At 35.6% G+C, this 20,735-nt stretch overlaps 1 protein-coding gene across 4 annotated transcripts in view; it reads right to left on the bottom strand.

Moving 5' to 3' along the window:
- PSD3 (pleckstrin and Sec7 domain containing 3) overlaps nt 1-20,735 on the bottom strand; it is a 674,080-nt gene that overhangs the window by 221,262 nt on the left and 432,083 nt on the right. For all 4 annotated transcript variants that reach the window (XM_043562534.1, XM_043562553.1, XM_043562562.1 and 1 more), the window contains one exon: nt 14,252-14,295. In XM_043562534.1, the coding sequence (XP_043418469.1) occupies nt 14,252-14,295 (44 nt within the window). The remainder of the gene's footprint in view (nt 1-14,251; nt 14,296-20,735) is intronic.

The following is a 20,735-nucleotide window of genomic DNA, read 5'->3' on the forward strand; positions in this document are numbered from 1 at the left end:
TCAGTTGGTTGAGTATAGTTCTTGATTTTGGCTCAGGTCATGATCCCAGGGTTGTGGGATCGAGCTCTGCATCAGGCTTCATGCTGGGCATGGAATCTGCTTAAGATTCTCTCTTTTTCTCTGTCCCTCTCCTGCCCTTCTCCCCTGCTTGCATTCTCTCTCAAATTAAAATAAATAAATAAAGAAAAAATAATTTCCTTACATTTCAGCTTCAATAATTCTTTGTACCTCAGTGATTCTAAAATTGCTTTGAGACAAGGATACTAAGATATAATCATATGCCATCTGCTCACCAACTTGTCTGCTTAACATATTCTGAAGTTAAAGATAATGTAAAGCAAAGATAACAATACTTATAAGTTATATCACTTTTGTCATTATCTTTATGGGTATTAAAATTGTACGACAATAAATCCTTAAATATTCTAAGTATCCACCTTAATCTCAGCATTGAGAGACATGTTGCTTACACAGAAAGCAGACTTTTCTATGAAGCATTTATTTCCTTTGACATTTTGTTTTTAACTTGCCCTTTAAAGCTAATAATTGGATGGCAAATTCTTCCAGTATCCTATATACCTGAGTTCAGCATACTTGAAATGGCTGAGAAAAATAGGTACTTACAGATTAAACATTAAGTGTGAGCTTTGTTTCAGATTCTTACTAAATTATACTTCAGAGAGCTATGTGAGAGAATCTTCCCTCTTTTCTCCTTTAAACACCAAAATCTGGGAGATGGATCCACATTCAAGATCATTTTTAGCTAGCAAATTTTTTAAAGTTTATTCACTTTGAGATATATATGTATATATATGTATGTATGTATGTATATATATGTACACACACACACACAGAGAAAGAGGCAGAGAGAGAGAGAGAGAGAGTCCCAAGCAGGCTCCATGCGGTCAGCACAGAGCCCGATGGGTGGTGGGGGGTGGGGGTGGGGGGCGCCTCAATGCCAGGAACTGTGAGATCATGACCGGAGCTGAAATCAAGATCAACTGAGCCACCCAGGTGCCCCAACGTATTTTAAGTGATATTAATTCTTCAGCTCAAAAAAATCTCCTTTCAAATTAATAATCACTTTTTCATAACTGTTATTTCTGTTTTATCCTCTTTTCTTATATGCAATATACTTTCACTGAATTTAAATCAGAAAAATCAAATGAATAATATTCTTTATATACCCATATATATATATATATATATATATATATTTACCCTTACTTAAATATTCATATAGATTACCTTCTAAATTTGTCAATTCCATCTAATCTTAACATTAGAATGTTTTACCAAAAACATGACACAACATTCCCCATATTAGGAATATAAGGAAAGCAATCATTTAACAGCAATGATGGTAAGGATGTTAATATTCTTATTCTATTCTGTTCTATTATTTCAATGAGGCACAATACATATCTAGAAAATGTTTAATAGTATAAATACCCAAAATAGAGAATTGAGTTTTAATCTCTCCTTATAGTGCAAGGTCTTGCGCAAATAGTTTTATTAATTTTTCCATGATTATTTCTTTCTCTACCAATAACTCCTAATGCCAACCTCCCCAACTCTTTTCTGATACAATTTTTTAACATATTAAATATATTTTCAGTATCTACAAATACTGCCCAACCTATAGCAACTTCTCTGCCTTAGTTTTCTCATTAGTAATTATTATAAACCTACAGGTGGCTATTTGGAAGTTTAAAAAGAGAATTACTAGATTGAGGCTGGAAAGATGGCAGAGTAGAAGGTCCCTAAGCTCACCTCATCCCATGGATAGGACTAGATAATAAGTCACATTCAGTATAAATAACCCAGAAAATGACCCAAAGACTGACAGAACAAAATCCACAACTAAATGTACAGAACAGGCCACATTGAAGAAGGTTGGAGAAGCAGAGATGTGGTAGAGGGTTAAGCAGACTCCAGCCTCCAAGGTGGGGAAAAAGACATGGAGCAGAAAATGGGGAGGAATAGACTATCACACCAGGGAGCTCACATAGGGAAAATGAATCACCGTAACATTTGGCTTTGAAAGGAGATGGGCCAACTTTTGTGAGTTCTCACAACCAGCTGTACTTAAAACCTAGAATTTTAAAAATCAGTGGGCTTGACTCTGGGAGAGCCCCAAGGGCGAGAAGAAGTTGAGCCCCCCAAAAGAGATGGTACAAAGAACATCCCATGGAGATACATCTAAAACTACCAGTTTGAAAAACATCTGGGGCGCATATGTGAGGAAGAGTTATTTACTAATCTCAGAGCATGTCCAAGAGGGATAGAGATCTTGAAGAGACTATTCCAGAAACAAAGGAGTTGTCAGGTGCCATCTCCTTCCCTTGCCCCTCAGCAGAAACACACAGCCACCTGTGGGAATCAACACCATGCCTGCACTCACTACTTAACTTGCTTACACCAAACACCACTGCTTACACTTCTAAAAATCCACGCCTTCCAGTCACATTTGCCTAAGTCTTAGAGCTGTGAGTCAACTTGCTCAGAAGACTGGCACTAACCTTGCCAATACTGTATCTCCCAACCCAACCACTTTGTGGGGCCTTGGTCCTGGCAGTGTCAGAGGTGGCCCAATGGAAGACCAGTGTACATCTTGTTAAAATTGTGTGTCCACCCAAGGTGCTGTGCAGATTTGTCCAGGCTACCCAGTTCCCACAGCCATGGTGACAGATCTCATTTTGAAAGCAGACCAGTGCACACTATGCTAAAGCTGCATGCCACCTATCAGCCACTTTCAGCAGCAGCATGATGTCCTCTTCCAATATACCCTTGGCCATAACCCATCCAAGGCTACTGGCAATATGCAGGCAGCTCTGACAGAGGCCAGTGCCACTCCAAAGTGACTCCTTCCCTGGGGTGAGGGGAAGATCAGTCAGACAGCAGCCCTGGCAGTGGGTTGCAAATAGATAGGTGGTCTGGTTTCAGGCCCCACCTACTAATGAAACCTTCTCATTAGACAACACAAGGAAAGTGCACTGCAGTTTGGTGCTACTGCATCTCTGAGAAATATTTGGTCTGACTCAACTCAAGGCTAAGGCAGCCAGAGAGGGATCAAACACTTTCCACAACAGTCAAAGATAGCCATTGCAGATGACTGGACTGAAGGAAAAAGCAGGCAAGACATAAGAGCATTATGCACAAAACACATAGGAGACACTTCTGAAGTCTCAGGTTCTGTTGAACAGGGTTGCTGCATATCAGGGCATACAGGCCTTCTTCTTCACAAGGCCATTACCTCTAAGAGCAGGAGATGTAGCTGACTTTCCTAACACACAGAAACAAACACAGAGTTGGGCAAAATGAGGAGACAGAGACATATGTCCCAAATGAAAGAAGAAGACAAAACTACAGCAAGAGACCTAAGCAAAATGGATTTAAGTAATATGCTGAATAGAGAATTTAATGATCATAAACTCATTGGGCTTGAAAAGAGTGGAGGACATCAGTGAGACCCTTATAAAAGAGATGGAAAAAAAGAAAACATTAGAGATGAACACAGCAAATGGAATTAAAAAAAAATTAGATGGAATAAAAAGGCTAGACAAATCAGAGGAATGAATTAGCAACTTGGAGAACAGAGTAATGGAAAGTTATCATGCTGAACAAATGAGAGAAAAAAACTATGCAAAATGAGAAGAGATTTAGGGAACTCTGACTTCATCAGGTGTAATAACATTCTCATTATATGGATCCCAGAAGAAGAAGAGATAGATAAGGGGGCAGAAAATTTATTTCATGGAATAATAGCTGGAAACTTCCTTAATCTAGGGAAGGAAACATATCAAGATCCAGGAGGAACAGAGATCCCTCAACAAAATCAACCCAAGGAGGTCCACTCCAAGACACATAGTAATAAAAGGGCAAAAAGTAGCAATAAAGAGAGAATTTTAAAAGTAACAAGATAAAAGAAAACAGTTACAGAAAAGGGAAACCCCATAAGGCTATGAGCAGGTTTTTCAGCAAAAATTTGGCAGAGCATAAGGGAGTGGCATGATATAGTCAAAGGGTAAATCTGTAGCCAGGAATACTCTTTCCAGCTAGGCTGTCATTCAGAATAGAGGGAGAAACAAAAAGTTTCCCAGACAAACAAAAGGTGAAAGAGTTCATGACCACTAAACCAGTCCTACAGGAAATGGTAAAGAGGACTCTGTGATTGGAAAGGAAAGATCATAAGTAAGAGAAAAGTAGAGAGCGCAAAAGCAGTAAAATGAGGATATCTGTAAAAGTCAGTCAAGGAACTCAAAAGGATGTAGAGTATGACACTATATATGTAAACATGGTGGAGGCAGTAAAGAATGGATTCAAACTTAAGTGATCGTCAGCTTAATATAGACTGCTATATGCAGATATTGTATACAAACCGCATGTTAACCACAAATCAAAAACCATTAAGAGATACGCAAAAAATAAAAATAAAGAAATCCAAGTACATCACATTAAAGCCAGAAAATCATAAAAGAGAGCCAGAGAAGAAAGGTCAGAGAAGCAGAAGGCAACCATAAATCAAGTAACAAAATGGTAATAAATACATATCAAGAATTACTCTGAATGTAAATGGACTAACCACTCCAATCAAAAGATAAAGGGTGGTGGAATGGATAAAAATACCTGACCCATTTATATGCTGCCTACAAGAGACTCATTTCAGACCTAAAGACACCTGCAGACTGAAAGTGAAGGGATGGAGAAACATTTACCATGCAAATGGGTGTCAAAAGAAAGCTGGTGTAGAAATACTTATATAGGACAAAACAGACTTTAAAACAAAAACTGTAACAAGAGATGAGGAAAGATACTACATAACTATAAGGGGAACAATCCAACAAGAAGATATAACAATTGTAAACATTTATGCACCCATCATGAAAGCACCTATAAACATAAGATAGTGAATAACAAACAAAAAGGAAAAAATCAAAATTGATATAATATTAGGGGAGTTTAGGACCCCACTTACATCAATGGACAGATCATAGAAACAGAAAATCAATAAAGCAATAGTGGCTTTGAATGACACACTGGACCAGATGAATTTAACAGATATATTCAGAACATTCCATTCTGTACACATTCTTTTCAAGGATTCATGGAACATTCTTGAGATGGACCACATATTAAGCCAGAAAACAACACAACACATTTCAAGAAATTAAAAAAAATAGAAGTCATATGAATCATCTTTTATGATCACAATGCTATGACACTAGAAATCAGCCACAAGAAAAAAATCTGGAAAGCACAGATACATGGAGATTAAATAACATGCTATTAAACAATGAATGGATCAACCAAGAAATCAAAGAAGAAATAAAAATTATACGGAGAAAAATGAAAATACAAAACATAATGGTACAAAATCTTTGGGATGCAGCAAAAGCAGTCCTAAGAGGGAAGTTCATAAAAATACAGTCCTATATCAAAAAGCAAGAAAAATCTCAAATACGCAACCTAACCTTACACCTAAAGGAGCCAGAAAAAGAACAAGCTAAACCCCAGAGAAGCAGAAGGAAGGAAATAATAAATATTGGAGGATAAATAAATGATACAGAAACTAAAAAAACAAAACAAAACAAAACAAAACAAAAACAATAGAACAGATCACTGAAACCATGAGCTGATTCTTTGGAAAGATCAAAGAATTGATAAAAATCTATCCAAAGTCATACAAAAAAGAGAGAGAAAAAGAGTGAGGACTCAAATAAACAAAATAAGAAAGGAAACAGGAGAAATAACAACCAAAACCAAAGAAATACAAACAATTGTAAGAGAGTATTATGAAAAACTATATGTCAACACATTGGACAAACTAGAAGAAATGGATACATTCCTAGAAACATACTACCTACCAGAACTAAAGCAGGAATACATAGAAAATTTTAACAGATCTATTACCAGCAATGTAATTAAAACCAGTAATCAAAAAACTCCCAATAAATAAAAGTCCAGGATCAGATGGCTTCACTGGTGAATTCTACCAAACATGAAAGGAGGAAAACTTCCATATTCATTCTATGAGGGTAGCATTTAGTAACTAATACCAAAACCAGATAAAAACACAACAAAAAAAGTGAACTACAGGCTGATATCCCTGAAGAACATACATGAATAAGTCCTCAACAAATACTGGCAAACTGCATCCAACGACAATACATAAAAAAAATATCATTTACCATTGTCAAGTGGGATTTAATCCTGGTATGAAAGGTGGTTAAATATTGGCAAATGAATGTAACATATCACATCATAAGAAAAAGAATAAGAACCTTTCAACATCTACAGATAAAGCATTTGGCAAAGTATATCAATTCGTGATAAAAACCCTAAACAAATTAGGGTTAGAGGCAACATAACACAACATCATTAAGGCATTATATGAAAAACCTACAGCCAACATCATCCTCAGTGGGGAAAAACTGACAGCATTTCTCCTAAGGTCAGGAACAAGACAAGGGTGTACACTCTCACTGTTTTTTTTTTTTTCAACGTTTATTTATTTTTGGGACAGAGAGAGACAGAGCATGAACGGGGGAGGGGCAGAGAGAGAGGGAGACACAGAATCGGAAACAGGCTCCAGGCTCAGAGCCATCAGCCCAGAGCCTGACGCGGGGCTCGAACTCATGGACCGCGAGATCGTGACCTGGCTGAAGTCGGACGCTTAACCGACTACGCCACCCAGGCGCCCCACACTCTCACTGTTTTTATTTAACTTACTGAAAAGTCCTAACCACAGCAATCAGGCAACAAAAAGAAGTAAAAAGCATCAAAATTGGTAAGAAAGAAGTCAAACTTTTGCTATCTGTAGATAACATCATACCCAGATAGAAAACCCCAAAGACTACACCAAAAATTTACAGAATTTATATTCTAATTCAATAAATTTGCAGGATACACAATGTACAGAAGCCTGTTGCATTTCTGTGCACCAAAAATGAAGTAGCAGAAAGAGAAATTAATGAATCAATCCCATTTACAATTGAGCCAAAAATAATAAGATACCTAGGAATAACCCTAACCAAAGAGGAGAAAGACCTGTATTCTAAAAACTATAAAACACTGATAAAAGAAATTGAAGAGGATACAAAGAAATGAAAAGACATTCCATGCTCACAGATTGAAAGAACGAATAAGGTTAAAATATCTATACTACCCGGGGCGCCTGGGTGGCGCAGTCGGTTAAGCGTCCGACTTCAGCCAGGTCACGATCTCGCGGTCGGGGAGTTCGAGCCCCGCATCAGGCTCTGGGCTGATGGCTCGGAGCCTGGAGCCTGTTTCCGATTCTGTGTCTCCCTCTCTCTCTGCCCCTCCCCTGTTCAAGCTCTGTCTCTCTCTGTCCCAAAAATAAATAAACGTTGAAAAAAAAATTAAAAAAAAAATCTATACTACCCAAAGCAATCTACACATTAAAGCAATCCCTATCAAAATACCACCAGCAATTTTCACAGAACTAGAACAATTCCTAAAATCTGTACGGAACTACAAAAGACTCTAGAGAGCAAAAGCAACCTTGAAAAACAAAAACAAAACTGGAGGCATCACAATCTCTGACTTCATGTTATGTTACAAAATTGTAGTAATCAAAATAGTATGGTACTGACACCAACATCGAAACACAGATCAATATAACAGACTAAACAGCCAAGAAATAAACCCACAATTATATGATCAATTAATCTTTGACAAAACAGGAAAGAATGCGTGATGGGAAAGACAGGCTCTTCAACAAATGATGTTGGGAACACTGGACAGCAACATGTAAAAGAATGAAAGTGGACCACTTTCTTACACCATATAGAAAAATAAACTCAAAATAGATTAAGAACCTAATATGAGATGTGACTCCATAACAAATCCTAGAAGAGAGCACAGGCAGTAATTTCTCTGACATTGGCTGTAGTAACATCTGTCTGATATGTCTCCTGAGGCAAGAGAAACAAAAGCAAAAATAAACCATTGGGACTACATCAAAATAAAAATCTTCTGCATAGCAAAAGAAACAACCAAGAAAACTAAGTGACAACCTACTGAATGGGCAAGATATTTGCAAATGACCTTTCCAATAAAGGGTTAGAATCCAAAATATACAAAGAATTTATAAAACTCAACCCCAAAAATCCAATAATCTAATTAAAAAATGCACAGAAAGGTGAATAGACATTTATCCAAACAAGACATTCAGAGGGCCCACAGACACATGAAAAGATGCTCAATATCACTCATCATCAGGGAGATGCAAATCAAAACCACAATATCACCTCATACTTGTCAGATGGCTAAAATCAAAAACACAAGAAACAAATGATGAGGATACAGAGAAAAAGAACCCTCATGCACTGTTGGTGGGAATGCAGACCAGTATAGCTATTGTGGAAAACAGTACTGAGGTTCCTCAAAAAATTAAAAATAGAACTACCTTATAATCCAATAATTGCACTACTGGGTATTTACCCCTAAAATACAAAAACACCAATTCAAAGAAATATGTGTATCCCTATGTTTATTGGAGCATTATTTACAATAGCCAAATTATGGAAGCAGCCCAAGTATCCACCGAAAGATGAATGGATAAAGACATGGCATGTATACAAAATAGAATATTATTCAGCCATAAAAAAGAAAGAAATTTTGCTATTTGAAACAAGATGTATCTAGAGAGTATAATGCTAAGTGAAATAAGTCAGAGAAACACAAATCCTATGATCTCACTCATATGTAGAACATAAGAAATGAAACAAATAAACAAAGGAAAAAAAAAGAGAGACAAACCAACAGACACTTAACTATAGAGAACAAACAAATGTTTACCAGAGGGAATGTAGCTAAGGGGATGGGTGAAATAAATGAAGGGGATTAAGAGTACACTTATCTTGATGAGCACTGAGTAAGATATAGAACTGTTGAATCACTGTATCACATACCTGAAACTAATATAACACTACATGTCAACTATACTGGAATTAAAATTTTAAAAATGATTTTTAGATTACTCAAAAATAATTTTAAAAAATTAAAAGGGAATTACTTTTGAACTTCTTAGATCAAAGTATGATATAAATGTCTTGACCCAAAATAATTTAAGTATGAAAGTTTTCCCTTGTCTACATTACTATTAGGACACACCATCCTGATTAACACCTTCATTTGTATAAAATCACTAGGGCTTCCAGATACTAAAGTTATTTAACAGAATAACTCATTGTAAAATGAATTACTGTGATTTATCTTTTCTTTTAATGGAAATAAAATAATTTTACCTCAAGATAAAAAGTATTTAAAAATAAGACAAAGAAGCACTCTTTTCTTTAGAATACAAGGTAAATTTAAAAAGTAAGTTAATATAAGGGAATTATAATTTTTCTTCCTGGAGGACTCTAATGTTAGCAAATAAAAAATCAGGGAGAATGATAACAAAAGAGAAAATGATAAAGAAAACTTAAATGCAGGGCAATAAATTACATTCATAAGCTAAAGGTGGCTCATTTAAATCAGTCTATGTTAAAAGAAAAACACTCTGGAGTCACAATAAAACTACCCTTTTGAGATAGCCATTTCCTACACAGCAACATATGAAACATTTTAACAAATCCTGGCTTTGTCACTACAGTGTGTAACTTTGGATCCCTTAGTGAATGCTTCTTGACTTTATTTTCCTCATGTACAAAATGAGAATGTTGGACTGGAGTGGTACTTAAAATTTTAAGTACAGATACATCTAAATAATATTAACCAGGATTTCAAATATATATTAATAAAAAATACAGGTGGGGCTGCTTTGGTCATTTAAAATAGGCATGACGCTTCTGGAAACTAGAAGTGGGTTCCTGTTATCATCCCTCTTTCCCCTTACATCTCCTAGGGAGGCTCCTAATGCTAGGGCTCCATGAAATCCAGTTAGAAAGCCAAAGGTCTAAAACCTCTTTAGGTCTCTCCAGTTATAGCATTCCATGATGGTATAATTTGATTTCTTCTAAGCCTCTAAAATCAACATTAAGATGCCTCCCATGTAAGTAAACACTGTCCTATAAATTTTGTAGCGGCATCATCTTTCTTATTAACCATTGTCTAAACTACACAGTTGTAGGCTGATCTTTTAGGAAATGCAGTTCCTTGCACTGTTTTTATTGCTGTTTCTATATAGCCTTTTATGTGAACTTCATTACCTATAAGCAGTATGTTCAACAAAGGAGGATATAAATGGACAAATCCAGACATGTATCATTTCCTTAAAGAGGTTACATTCTAATGGAACATTCCTACAAATAACTACAATGGGTAGTAGAAACTGATGATATCATCAGATAAAGTAAAATGGATGTTTAAGGGCTGAGATTATTTCTGGTTATGAGCTGAGCTATAAAGAATGTCAGGCTTTGTACATAAAAGATTGGTACAGATGTAGATTCTAAGCAGAGGTTACTTCATGAACATCAGCAAAAAGGCAGGGAGCCATGGGACAAGTACAAGGATCTGTACATGGTGGTAACAGTTGAAATGTAGGCTGTATAAAGACAAATACTGGAGAGAAAAAAGATTACTGGCAGAATGTGAAGAGGCTAAATGAAGTTTTAGAGCAGAGGAGTGCTTCAGTAAAGTAAAAGGAGCAAAAAGAGGCTTGCGATGGATGTACATGTTAGGATGAAAAAGTATGAATGCCTGATTCAGACTGCAGCAGCAGGAATGGAGAAGAAAGGTGCTGTACGGAACCATTTCCGCAGTAGTGAAAGAGGTAGCATGGAAAGAGTCAAAGCTAATGTAGAGGCCAAAACCTAGGCAAGTAAGGAAATACTGGTGTTGTTAATAGAAATGGAGAATATATGACAAAGTTCAGAGACAGATGAAAAGGGTTAAGTAGAATGGAAATGTCCTGCAGGAAAGTGAAAATGTTGAATTGAAACTTGGGAAAGAGGTCAGATCTGTATAAATACTTGGAAAAAATTTTTACAGACATGGAAGGTGAAGTTTTAAAAATGAACATAAGATTGCTGATAAAAGGACTTAGTGAAAGAAGACAATTCTAAGTGCTGATCCATGTAAGGTACCAACATTAATAGATAATAGGAAAAAAATGAGAGAAAGTGTGATTGGAGAGATACCAGGAGAACTGGGTGAGCACAGTGGTTCTATATAATTATATACATGCACATACTTATGTGTATACTTTAGTTCTTGATCTGAAGAATCACATAAATTGATATACAGCAGGGTTTTCTAAAGTGTGTTCTAAAAAAACATTAGTTTTAGTAGCTGTTAAAAGGTACTTCATGATCAAAACAGGACTCAATTATTCAGAAGATGGGGATAAGATGGTTCTTTATCTCCTGTTGAATTCAAAGAGTACATCACACTGACCCATAAACCCTTTTTGTTTTTTTATCTTCTAGATACAGCAGTATCTAGCAGTAACAGGAAGTCACCTTGAGAAACAAGGATAAATAGTAAAATTTGAAGATTCACATAATATTAAAACTGGAAAGGAAAGCTCTGATCATTTCATCCAATCTTTTCACTTTATAGGTGAAGAACATTAATTATATGATATACTACTGTGGGTGGTAAAGAATACATGTGGATATGAAAGCATATGAACAAGAGAGAGACAAAAAGGTAAGTGAAAAATAGAAATTACAGCTTTAAAAGATACAATATTAGTTACCATTCAAGGGATAATTTGCTTTATGTTTAGTGTTTTAGAACATTTCACAGTGTCATCCTAAGGGTTATATGAAGTTCAATAATCACTCATCAGACAAAAGAAGAAACTGAGGCCTAAGGTTAATATGACTAGTGACCCAGATAGTACATGGAAGAGCTGGAATTCAAACCCAAATCTCTCTAATTCTGGAACCTGGGCTCCAGAACACAATGCTCTTTTGACAAGGGGGCCAAGAAGAGTCCAGGTCTTAGGTTCATTCCCATGCCTGCCCATGGATAGGGTCTGAGATAAGATTCTTTCTTATCATCAGGGAAATGCAAATCAAAATCACAATAAGATATCACCTCACACCTGTCAGAATGGCTAAAATGAAATACTCAAGTTTGATCAAAAAAATAAAAAACAAGTTTTGAGGAGGCTGTGGAGAAAAAGAAACCACATGCATTGTTGGAGAAATGTTAACTGGTACAGCCACTGTGGAAAACAGTATGGAGGTTCCACTACTGGGTATTTACCCAAAGAATACAAAAACACTAAATCAAAAAGATATATGTGGCCCTTTATTTATTGCAGCATTATTTACAATAGTCAAATTATGGACGCAGCTCAAGTGTCCACTGATAGATGAATAAAGAAGATGTGGTATATATATTATTCAGCCATAAAAATGAATGAAGTCTTCCACTTGCAATGACATGAATGGATCTAGAGGGTATAATGCTGAGTGAAATAAGCTGGATCAGAGAAAGTTAAATACCATATGCTTTAGCCATATGTGGAATTTAGAAATAAAACAAATGAACAAAGAATGAAGAGATAAACCAAAAAACAGACTCTGAACTATACAGAACAAACTGATGGTTACCAGAGGGGAGGTAGGTGGGGAGGTGGGTGAAACAGGTGATGTGGATTAAGGAGTACACTTATCATGATAAGCACTGAGTAATGTACAGAATTGTTGAATCACTATATTGTACACCTGAAACTAACACAATACTACATGTTAACTGTAGTATCTTCTGGATGCAACAGTATACTTTCCACAGGAAGTCACCTTGAGAAACAAAGTTAAGTACAATGGAATTAAAAAATTTTTTTTTCTTGCACCAAATTGTCACTATACATAAATATAAATAAAAACATACTATAACAATTTCCATATATAAAAAATTTAGATTTACAAAACAGATCCTCAGGACTACATTTATTTGTTTTTTAAAATAACTTATAAAAGAATCTTCAAATATTTCTCCCCTGTATGAACATACTTACATTTCATTTTTATTAATTTTCTGTAGAGGAGATATTCTGCATCGGTTCAGATACGCCTTTAATATTTCAGCAAGATACTAAGCATATAATTTATGAAATTTTTCTAGGAAACCCACTTTCATTCATGAGAGATATATCCAAAAATGATCACTTTGAAACACAGGCCATGAATTCTTATTATCTTAATGAATTTTCCTTGAAATGACACAATGTCTTTGAGTCTCATGACATATATAAATAGAGAAACATATGCCATCACATATACTTGCAAATATTAGTCTCAAATCAAACTTTGAATCCCTAATTTCAAATAGTACCATATAACCTTACAATTAGTGCAGTTTAAGTAGCACTTTTTCATTCATTCTAGCTTATTATATGTGAGACATATGTAATCAATTGCTAAACTACTTTTATCCAGTGTACAGATGAAACAATAAGATTTATCCCTAAGTTACGATTCTATAAACCTAAGGTCATTGCAGATTGCTATGCTAGGCCAAATGGTAGAAAAATAGGTATGAATACTGAATATCGGTAAAATAAAAAATAAACTTCATATGTAGTTCTAATTAAAAAACATATTTTGACCTAATTTCTGGACAACAATTAAAAATTTAGTAGAAAAGTTTTTTAAGTTAAATTCCTAACTGTTGCATTGATGAGTGAAAAGTCAGAAGAGTTATGGTATTATTGATCTACCAATATTGATCTACACCTAAATTAGGTGCAATTTATCTATAATTTTATTTCCCAAAGTATGTATCTTGAAACACTACATTATACTGTCAAAAAGGTTCAGAAAACATTGCAAATTTCATTCCTCTTGGAGACTTGCATTGTATAAACTCTTGGAAATTCTGCAGTTACAAAAATAATGTAGATTTATTTAATCCATCATTTCTCAAGTTTATCAATATCTTGGTATTATTAGTGTGATTGGAAATGGGATTGATGATAGGAATGAAGGGATTAAAACAAATAGATTGTACCAAAATCATTTGTATTGTATTGTGGAATATATGTGATTTTATCAGATTTTTTCTTAGAAGGATATATTAAGAAGATAACTGTCTCTAGGCATAGCAACTAGACTAAATGCAAAATAGGCGCATGTTGGGTACCAAGAAAAAGACATGGGATACTCAGAGTTTACTCAGGTTTTATACAAAGTACGTTAGACACTGGTGTAAAATGAAAACTGGACATGCATATTTTATCCTCTAGGATCACATCTAAAGTGTAAGGAAAGACAGTAAAAAGAATAAGCAGTTCATTTATTAAAATGCTGACATCCAGCATACTTACACTGCCCATTCAAGCTTCTCATTCTTAATTGAGTTGTACAGAGCCTGTAAAGAGAGAAAATAAGACGGAATTATTCTTTTCGTACTGTTCCATTTTTTAAAAAAAATTTTTTTTTTCAACGGTAATTTATTTTTGGGACAGAGAGAGACAGAGCATGAACGGGGGAGGGGCAGAGAGAGAGGGAGACACAGAATCGGAAACTGGCCCCAGGCTCTGAGCCATCAGCCCAGAGCCTGACGCGGGGCTCGAACTCCCGGACTGCGAGACCGTGACCTGGCTGAAGTCGGACGCTTAACCGACTGCGCCACCCAGGCGCCCCCTGTTCCATATTTTTAATCCAGCAAATGACCAAAGCCAAAAGGCTTGAGTGAGCAGCAAGCAACTCCCAAGCCCTTTGTTGGCCACCCTGCTGGCTCTACAAAGATGAGGAATACACAAGGTGAGGCAAACGAGCATAGGGTAAGCAGTATTTTGTGAAACAGATTTTTCACAAAGTAAAAAATGGCTTTTATAAATAAGACATACAACACTGTATGACATTTTAGTAAATATTAGGATATAATTAAAATTAGACCATGTACTCTATTCTTCTTATTCAAAATATGGTCTTGTAGTTTCACTAGTTTAGATACTAAAGTGTGCATACCTTTTTCATTGATGTAATAAGTAAAACTGTTTTCATAAAAATTTAACGAGCAAGATACATTTGAGGAGGACTAAAGCCAGATTATGGAAAACCATCTTAGAATAATTTCAGAGTTTTTATACCAATGACTTAAGCAGTTTTAAGCAGTCTAACTTCATAATTGTGCTTTACAGTTAGTATTACATTGGTGTGAGGTGGTGGAAAGACAGAAAACTTCCTTAGAGCCTGGGTAATAATAATGACATTTGGCCTGATCACCTCTGATTCTCCAAGCTCTGGCATTATGTATAAGGTCCTTGTAATCAAGTTGTTCCACCATGATAACTACCCAAGAAAATGCTACTCCACATCTCTATTTCCTTAATTTTGAGTAAGATGTTGTAAAGAAAACACAAATAGATATCTAAGCCACCACAACAAATTATACTGAAGAAAAGGATATGTGCAGGATAACATTAGAATGATGTCAGAACATTTTTCTTCAAAGAAGGACTTGAACCTATTCAATTCAGCAGATTCAGTACAAATATATTTAGGTTACAGGTTTTATATTACTTAAGATTTAACACACATACCCTTAGCCAGTATTCACAGACTCTGTGGGAGTTCTGCCTAGTAGCTACAACAGTCAGTTTAATTAACTACTGGATAATTATGAAGGTAATAAAAACTAGGAGACATTTCATCATTATCAGGATGTGGTAAAATGTGTCCTCAAATACAAAAACTCATAGAACATCAAATTAAAATAAGGGGTAAACTGAGGTACAAAGACCATGCTGTAAATTGGATATTCTTTTTGAAGAACTCAAATTTACTGAAGAACTACAACAATCTACTTTTTAGCACAATGTCTCATGAGGTTGCACTTATTTAGAAGTGCAGAGAGAGTAGATGTCTAACTCAAGCCTCAGGAGACTCTTGATAGATAGATGTCCTTTAAATGGATTCCACTACTCGCATTAGCCATTTTGAACCCACAAGTAATGGTGAGTTGAGAAACTTCAACTGAAAAGAGATCATTAAAGGTTCTTTATATACTATCACACTCAATACTACCTAGAGTAATTTAACAATGCAATAAAGATAAAAAAAATCTATTCATAAAGGTAGATAGCTTAAAATGATATCCAAGCATCTAAAACTTTTCTAATACATTTAATTCTGTCCTAGAACAAGTTTTTCTTTCAAATTTTTTGCCCATGAGAATATTTTGCTTAATGAGATACCGTGTTCTTAAATAGAAAATTCTTGTTCAGCTGCATATCATGCAACAAAAATCTATCATAAAGTATCTTGAAAAATTCAACAAACTTACCAAAGTGTGGACTTCTCCCAGTGTATATATTATCTAGAAAATATTATATAGCATATAATATATGCTATATAATGTTAATAACATATATATTATATAGACAAATCTAAAAGGTAGATGCTACCCTTATCCTTTCCAATTGCAAAATTACAAAGGGATTTTCTTGAATCTTTCTGGTGCTTTATAATGGCACACTATTTTACCAAAAAAAGGAAATTATGCTTTGCAAATGTATCAAACACTTCTATATCCTTCATCACAACTTCCTATCCTTTTATTTACTTAGCTTAGTTAAGAACTGAATTCCTTTGGGGCACATAGGTGGCTCAGTCAGTTGAGGTCCAATCCTTGATTTTGGTTCATGTCAGGATCCCAGGGTCCTGCAATAGAGCCCCTTGTCAGGCTCTGTGCTGACAGCATGGAGCTTGCTTGGTATTCTTTCTCTTACTCTCTCTGCCCCTTTGCTGCTTGCTCTCTCTCTCTCTCTCTCTCTCTCTCTCTCAAAATAAATAAATAAACATTCTAAAAATAAATAAAACTTAAGAAAAAAAAGAATTCAATTCCCTTGATTCCTCCTTATCTTTAGCTCCACAGTCATCCCTTTCGTTCCTGTGTATCCTATACCCCACACTCTATCACATCAACAAATCTTGTTTTTATTACCTTCAAGTTCTTTGTCCCACTGCCTCTCTGTTGTACCTAAAGAGAAAGATTGAAACTCTTGACCAATCCTACTCTGACTTCTCCACATTTATATCCCCTGTATTAGTTAAGGTTTCTTTAGTTTAAAATACACATACCAAAACTCTAACTACCTTAAGCATGAGGAAGACCATAGAAAGACATGGATGGAGCTGGCCTCAGGGACAAAGGTATTTAACTCTCAAGTATTTTCCTCATTCCACCTCAAACATCTCCACTCCTTGTTTCTTTACTACACAAAAACCATGTCTACAACAAGCAACACTCATGTGTATCTTTCATGACTGTCAACAAGAGATAACAGTTCTTTCTCCTAACTTCAGTTTGAAAAGATTGTAATTGGTGTGGTTTAGATCACCTGTCCTCCCCTAATTCATGTGGCGAGATGAGGTATAATGATTGGGACTATCCCTGGAGTCAGTGAGGCTGGGGTATGTATTAAAGAGGGGGTAGTATAGACATAGCCACTAGTGTGTAATCCTCCTGAGCTTTAAAGCCTCCCCTATTTGTATATAACTAATTCAGCAATAATAGAGAAAATTAAGCAATAGCACAAATTAATGCCATTGAATATTCATCATCTCAAACTTTAGGAGAGACTTCATTCAATAGCCTCCTGACTTTTTGCCATCTTCCTTAAAATGTATCTGCACTGGCATCTATCCTTTTTTGCCTTTCTGATGGTAATTAAAGGGATATCCTGTCCCTACAAGGCTAGGCATCTATCACTGGTCCTGACAGTTCCCTTTCTGCGGTAACATCTCCTCCTTTATTAGCTCCTTTCTATCAGCTTTGAAACATGTGCAAGTCTCTCCAAACCCCACTTCCGTAATTTAGTTACCACCCTTTGTTCCTCAGCCCCTTTTTTAGCCAAATTTCTGAGAGAAGTTTCCACAATTCATATAACCAACTCAGGCAATCTAGCTTTCATCCCTGTTCTTCCACTGAAAGTGAATTACAATAAATGCACCAACTTCCTTCACATTAAACTCAAGGCCACTTTTTAGTGTTCCTGAATCACTTTGCCTGTTAGCAGCACTGAATACTCTCAAATGTTTTCTTCCTTATTTTGTGATACAATACAGTCTCTTGAATTTTCTCCTCTTTGGATAATCCCTATTACTCATATCTTCCTCATCTTACTCCTTAAATGTGGGTGAGCCTAAGGGTTTATCTGAAGCCAATGTAAACTCTTGTGAACATTAGATCCATATGTCAGATGCACTTGGATGTTTCCAAAGCACTACAAACTCAGTAAAAATGAACTAGAGAATGAAGACCTAACAGTGGAAATGTACTCTCCATCTTAGTAAACTGTGTCAGTAGAAAATATTTAATTTTTTGAGTGTGAAAACACTACACTATATATAGTCCAAGGAGAGGTAGCTTACAGTAATATAAAATATATCTAAGTCCAAATCCTAGGACTGCCAGAATTTTTCTATCAACTGTTTCATCTAAAAATACTATTATATTCCTATCATACAAGCAAGAAAGCTCCAGGTTTAAATCATATTTACTGCCAATCTTATATCAGCCTGCTAATGGCATAGGAAAAAGCCTTTTAGTAATAATATTTTCAGGAATAATCGTTAAAACTCTCTAATTTCCACTCAAACAACAGAATGGAATTTCACAGCTGACAGGGGCCTTAGAGATCATAAAACAAATTTTTCCTTTTATCGATTAAAAAAAATGAAGTCCAATGTTAATTTCTCTCAAGGTCCTTTAGCTGTTTTTCACAAACTCTGACTCAGAAATCACATTTCTCTCAGAAATCCATTGACTATATTCAGCTAGCTACATTCTCTCTTATTAACTAACTAAAACTAACTACATTCTACCAAAGTTTACAACATTGTAAATAACTGGCTTGTCAAGGCCCATGTGAAAAGGTAATAAGGCTGTGGCTCTCTCACAATACATTCAATAATGGTGGTCACTGTAATATTCTATTCTTAAAGGATGAACTTAAAGGACACATTCTTGAAATGCCTTTGCTGGTGAGATGATGGGTTTGCCACATTCATTCTATAGTCTCAGTCCACTCATGACTAAAGGTATCTGCCATATAAATGGCTGAAACTGGAGATGTAGTCTACAGCTCAGGAAAATAATTTATCCCTAGTTATGGGAAGGGTTATTTGACTTAGCTCCAAGACAGCAAAGCTTGTGGGCAAACTTTCACTGTCATGAAAGGCTATTATATCCCTGTGGACATGAATTGATAGTTAGGGATAAATCAACCTTAATGGGTTAAAGCAGCCCATATAAATTATATGCTTGAGGTGATAACCAGTTGTGGTGGACTAAATATCGTACCCCCAAATGATGTTCAGGTGCTAATCCCTGGAACCTGTAAATATTTCTGTATATGGCAAAAAGATTCAAATGTGATTAACTTTATAAACATTTCTGCATATAGCAAAAAGATCAGAAGGGGAGGGTATCTGGGCTGGGTGGTGTCTATAGAAGAAGATGGCAGAGGAAGATTTAAGGAATATAGAAGAAGAGAAGGCAATGTGAAGATGGACACAGAAATTGGGAGTGATATAGACACAAGTGAAGGAATGCCAGCAACCATCATAAGCTGGAAGAAGCTGGAAGAGAGTCTCCTAGACTCTCCTGAGGGAGTGCAGCCATGTTGACACCTTGAGACTTCTGGACTCCAAAATTATAAAAAGAGAAATTTCTATTGTTTTAAGACACCAAAGTTTGTGGTAATTTGTTACAGCAGCCTTAGGAAAACTAATACACAAAGGTATAAATGGAAGACAGATATCTGAACAAAGAATGATCGTACACACAGATGGGTTTTCAGGAACATTTTCAGGGTCAATCCCTAGGTGAAACATATTCTTTTACCATAGCGGTCTCAACTGAGTGTAAGGGTGCACACCAGAGTAAGTCCAGGAATTTTTTAAAAATATTGATTAATGAGCTCCATCCCAGATCTACTGAATCAGATTCCTAATTGAGAAAATACATAAATATTTCCAAATGCTCTACTTGTGACTCTGATATGAACCCCTTGTTAAAAACCACTGCTTTCCAAGTAAACCTACCTTTTCTCTAAGTGAAACTCCTGCAACTTAACCCAGGAGCTAGCAAACAATCAAATATCTCAACTGAGACTAAACAAAAGCAGAATGATTCTTCATATTTGAAAGTTCATTAATTTTAAGAATGAGAAAGCAAAAGTAAATTGCTTAAATTACAGAGATCAAGGTATCTTGGTCTAAATTTACTTTTTAAGTCTTTGTTCCTAACTTTTGAGTATTTCTCATTGAGATTCAAAATGCAGTTTTATTCAAGGCTTAGCACCATCACTGACAACCCAGGCATGGTTCTGTGAAGTTTTCCCCATTACCATACATTATGTAACACTGAGTTTCTTCCTCTTTCTCTCCCTCCCTCTCCCTCTATCACCACCACCCTTCACCCCATCCCAGCACATTTTGCAATCTATGATATTCACGTATTTTGGTTCGATCATCTCTCAACTCCAAAGATTTTTTTTCCTATGTGTTCTTTTGATTATTATGAAAAGTACGAAGGATAAATTGGATAGCTTCCAATTTCCTTTAGTGAGACTGGCAGTGACCACAGAAAAATTTGTACCCAGGAAGAATCAGGACACTATCAACACCATGGGTATCTTTTCCAAGTGTAATGCTTCATGCAGATATACAGATCAAAATGACTTTTAAGTGTAAAATTAAATATGCACTGCTCTGGATGTTATTATCAAAGAAAGACTGTGTTTAAAAAAGACATTATTTAAAAACCAATGATACAACTAGTTACCAAATTAATTTCAA

The sequence above is a fragment of the Prionailurus bengalensis genome, chromosome B1 (genome assembly GCF_016509475.1).
Source record: "Prionailurus bengalensis isolate Pbe53 chromosome B1, Fcat_Pben_1.1_paternal_pri, whole genome shotgun sequence".
In the NCBI taxonomy this organism is placed as follows: Eukaryota; Metazoa; Chordata; class Mammalia; order Carnivora; family Felidae; genus Prionailurus; species Prionailurus bengalensis.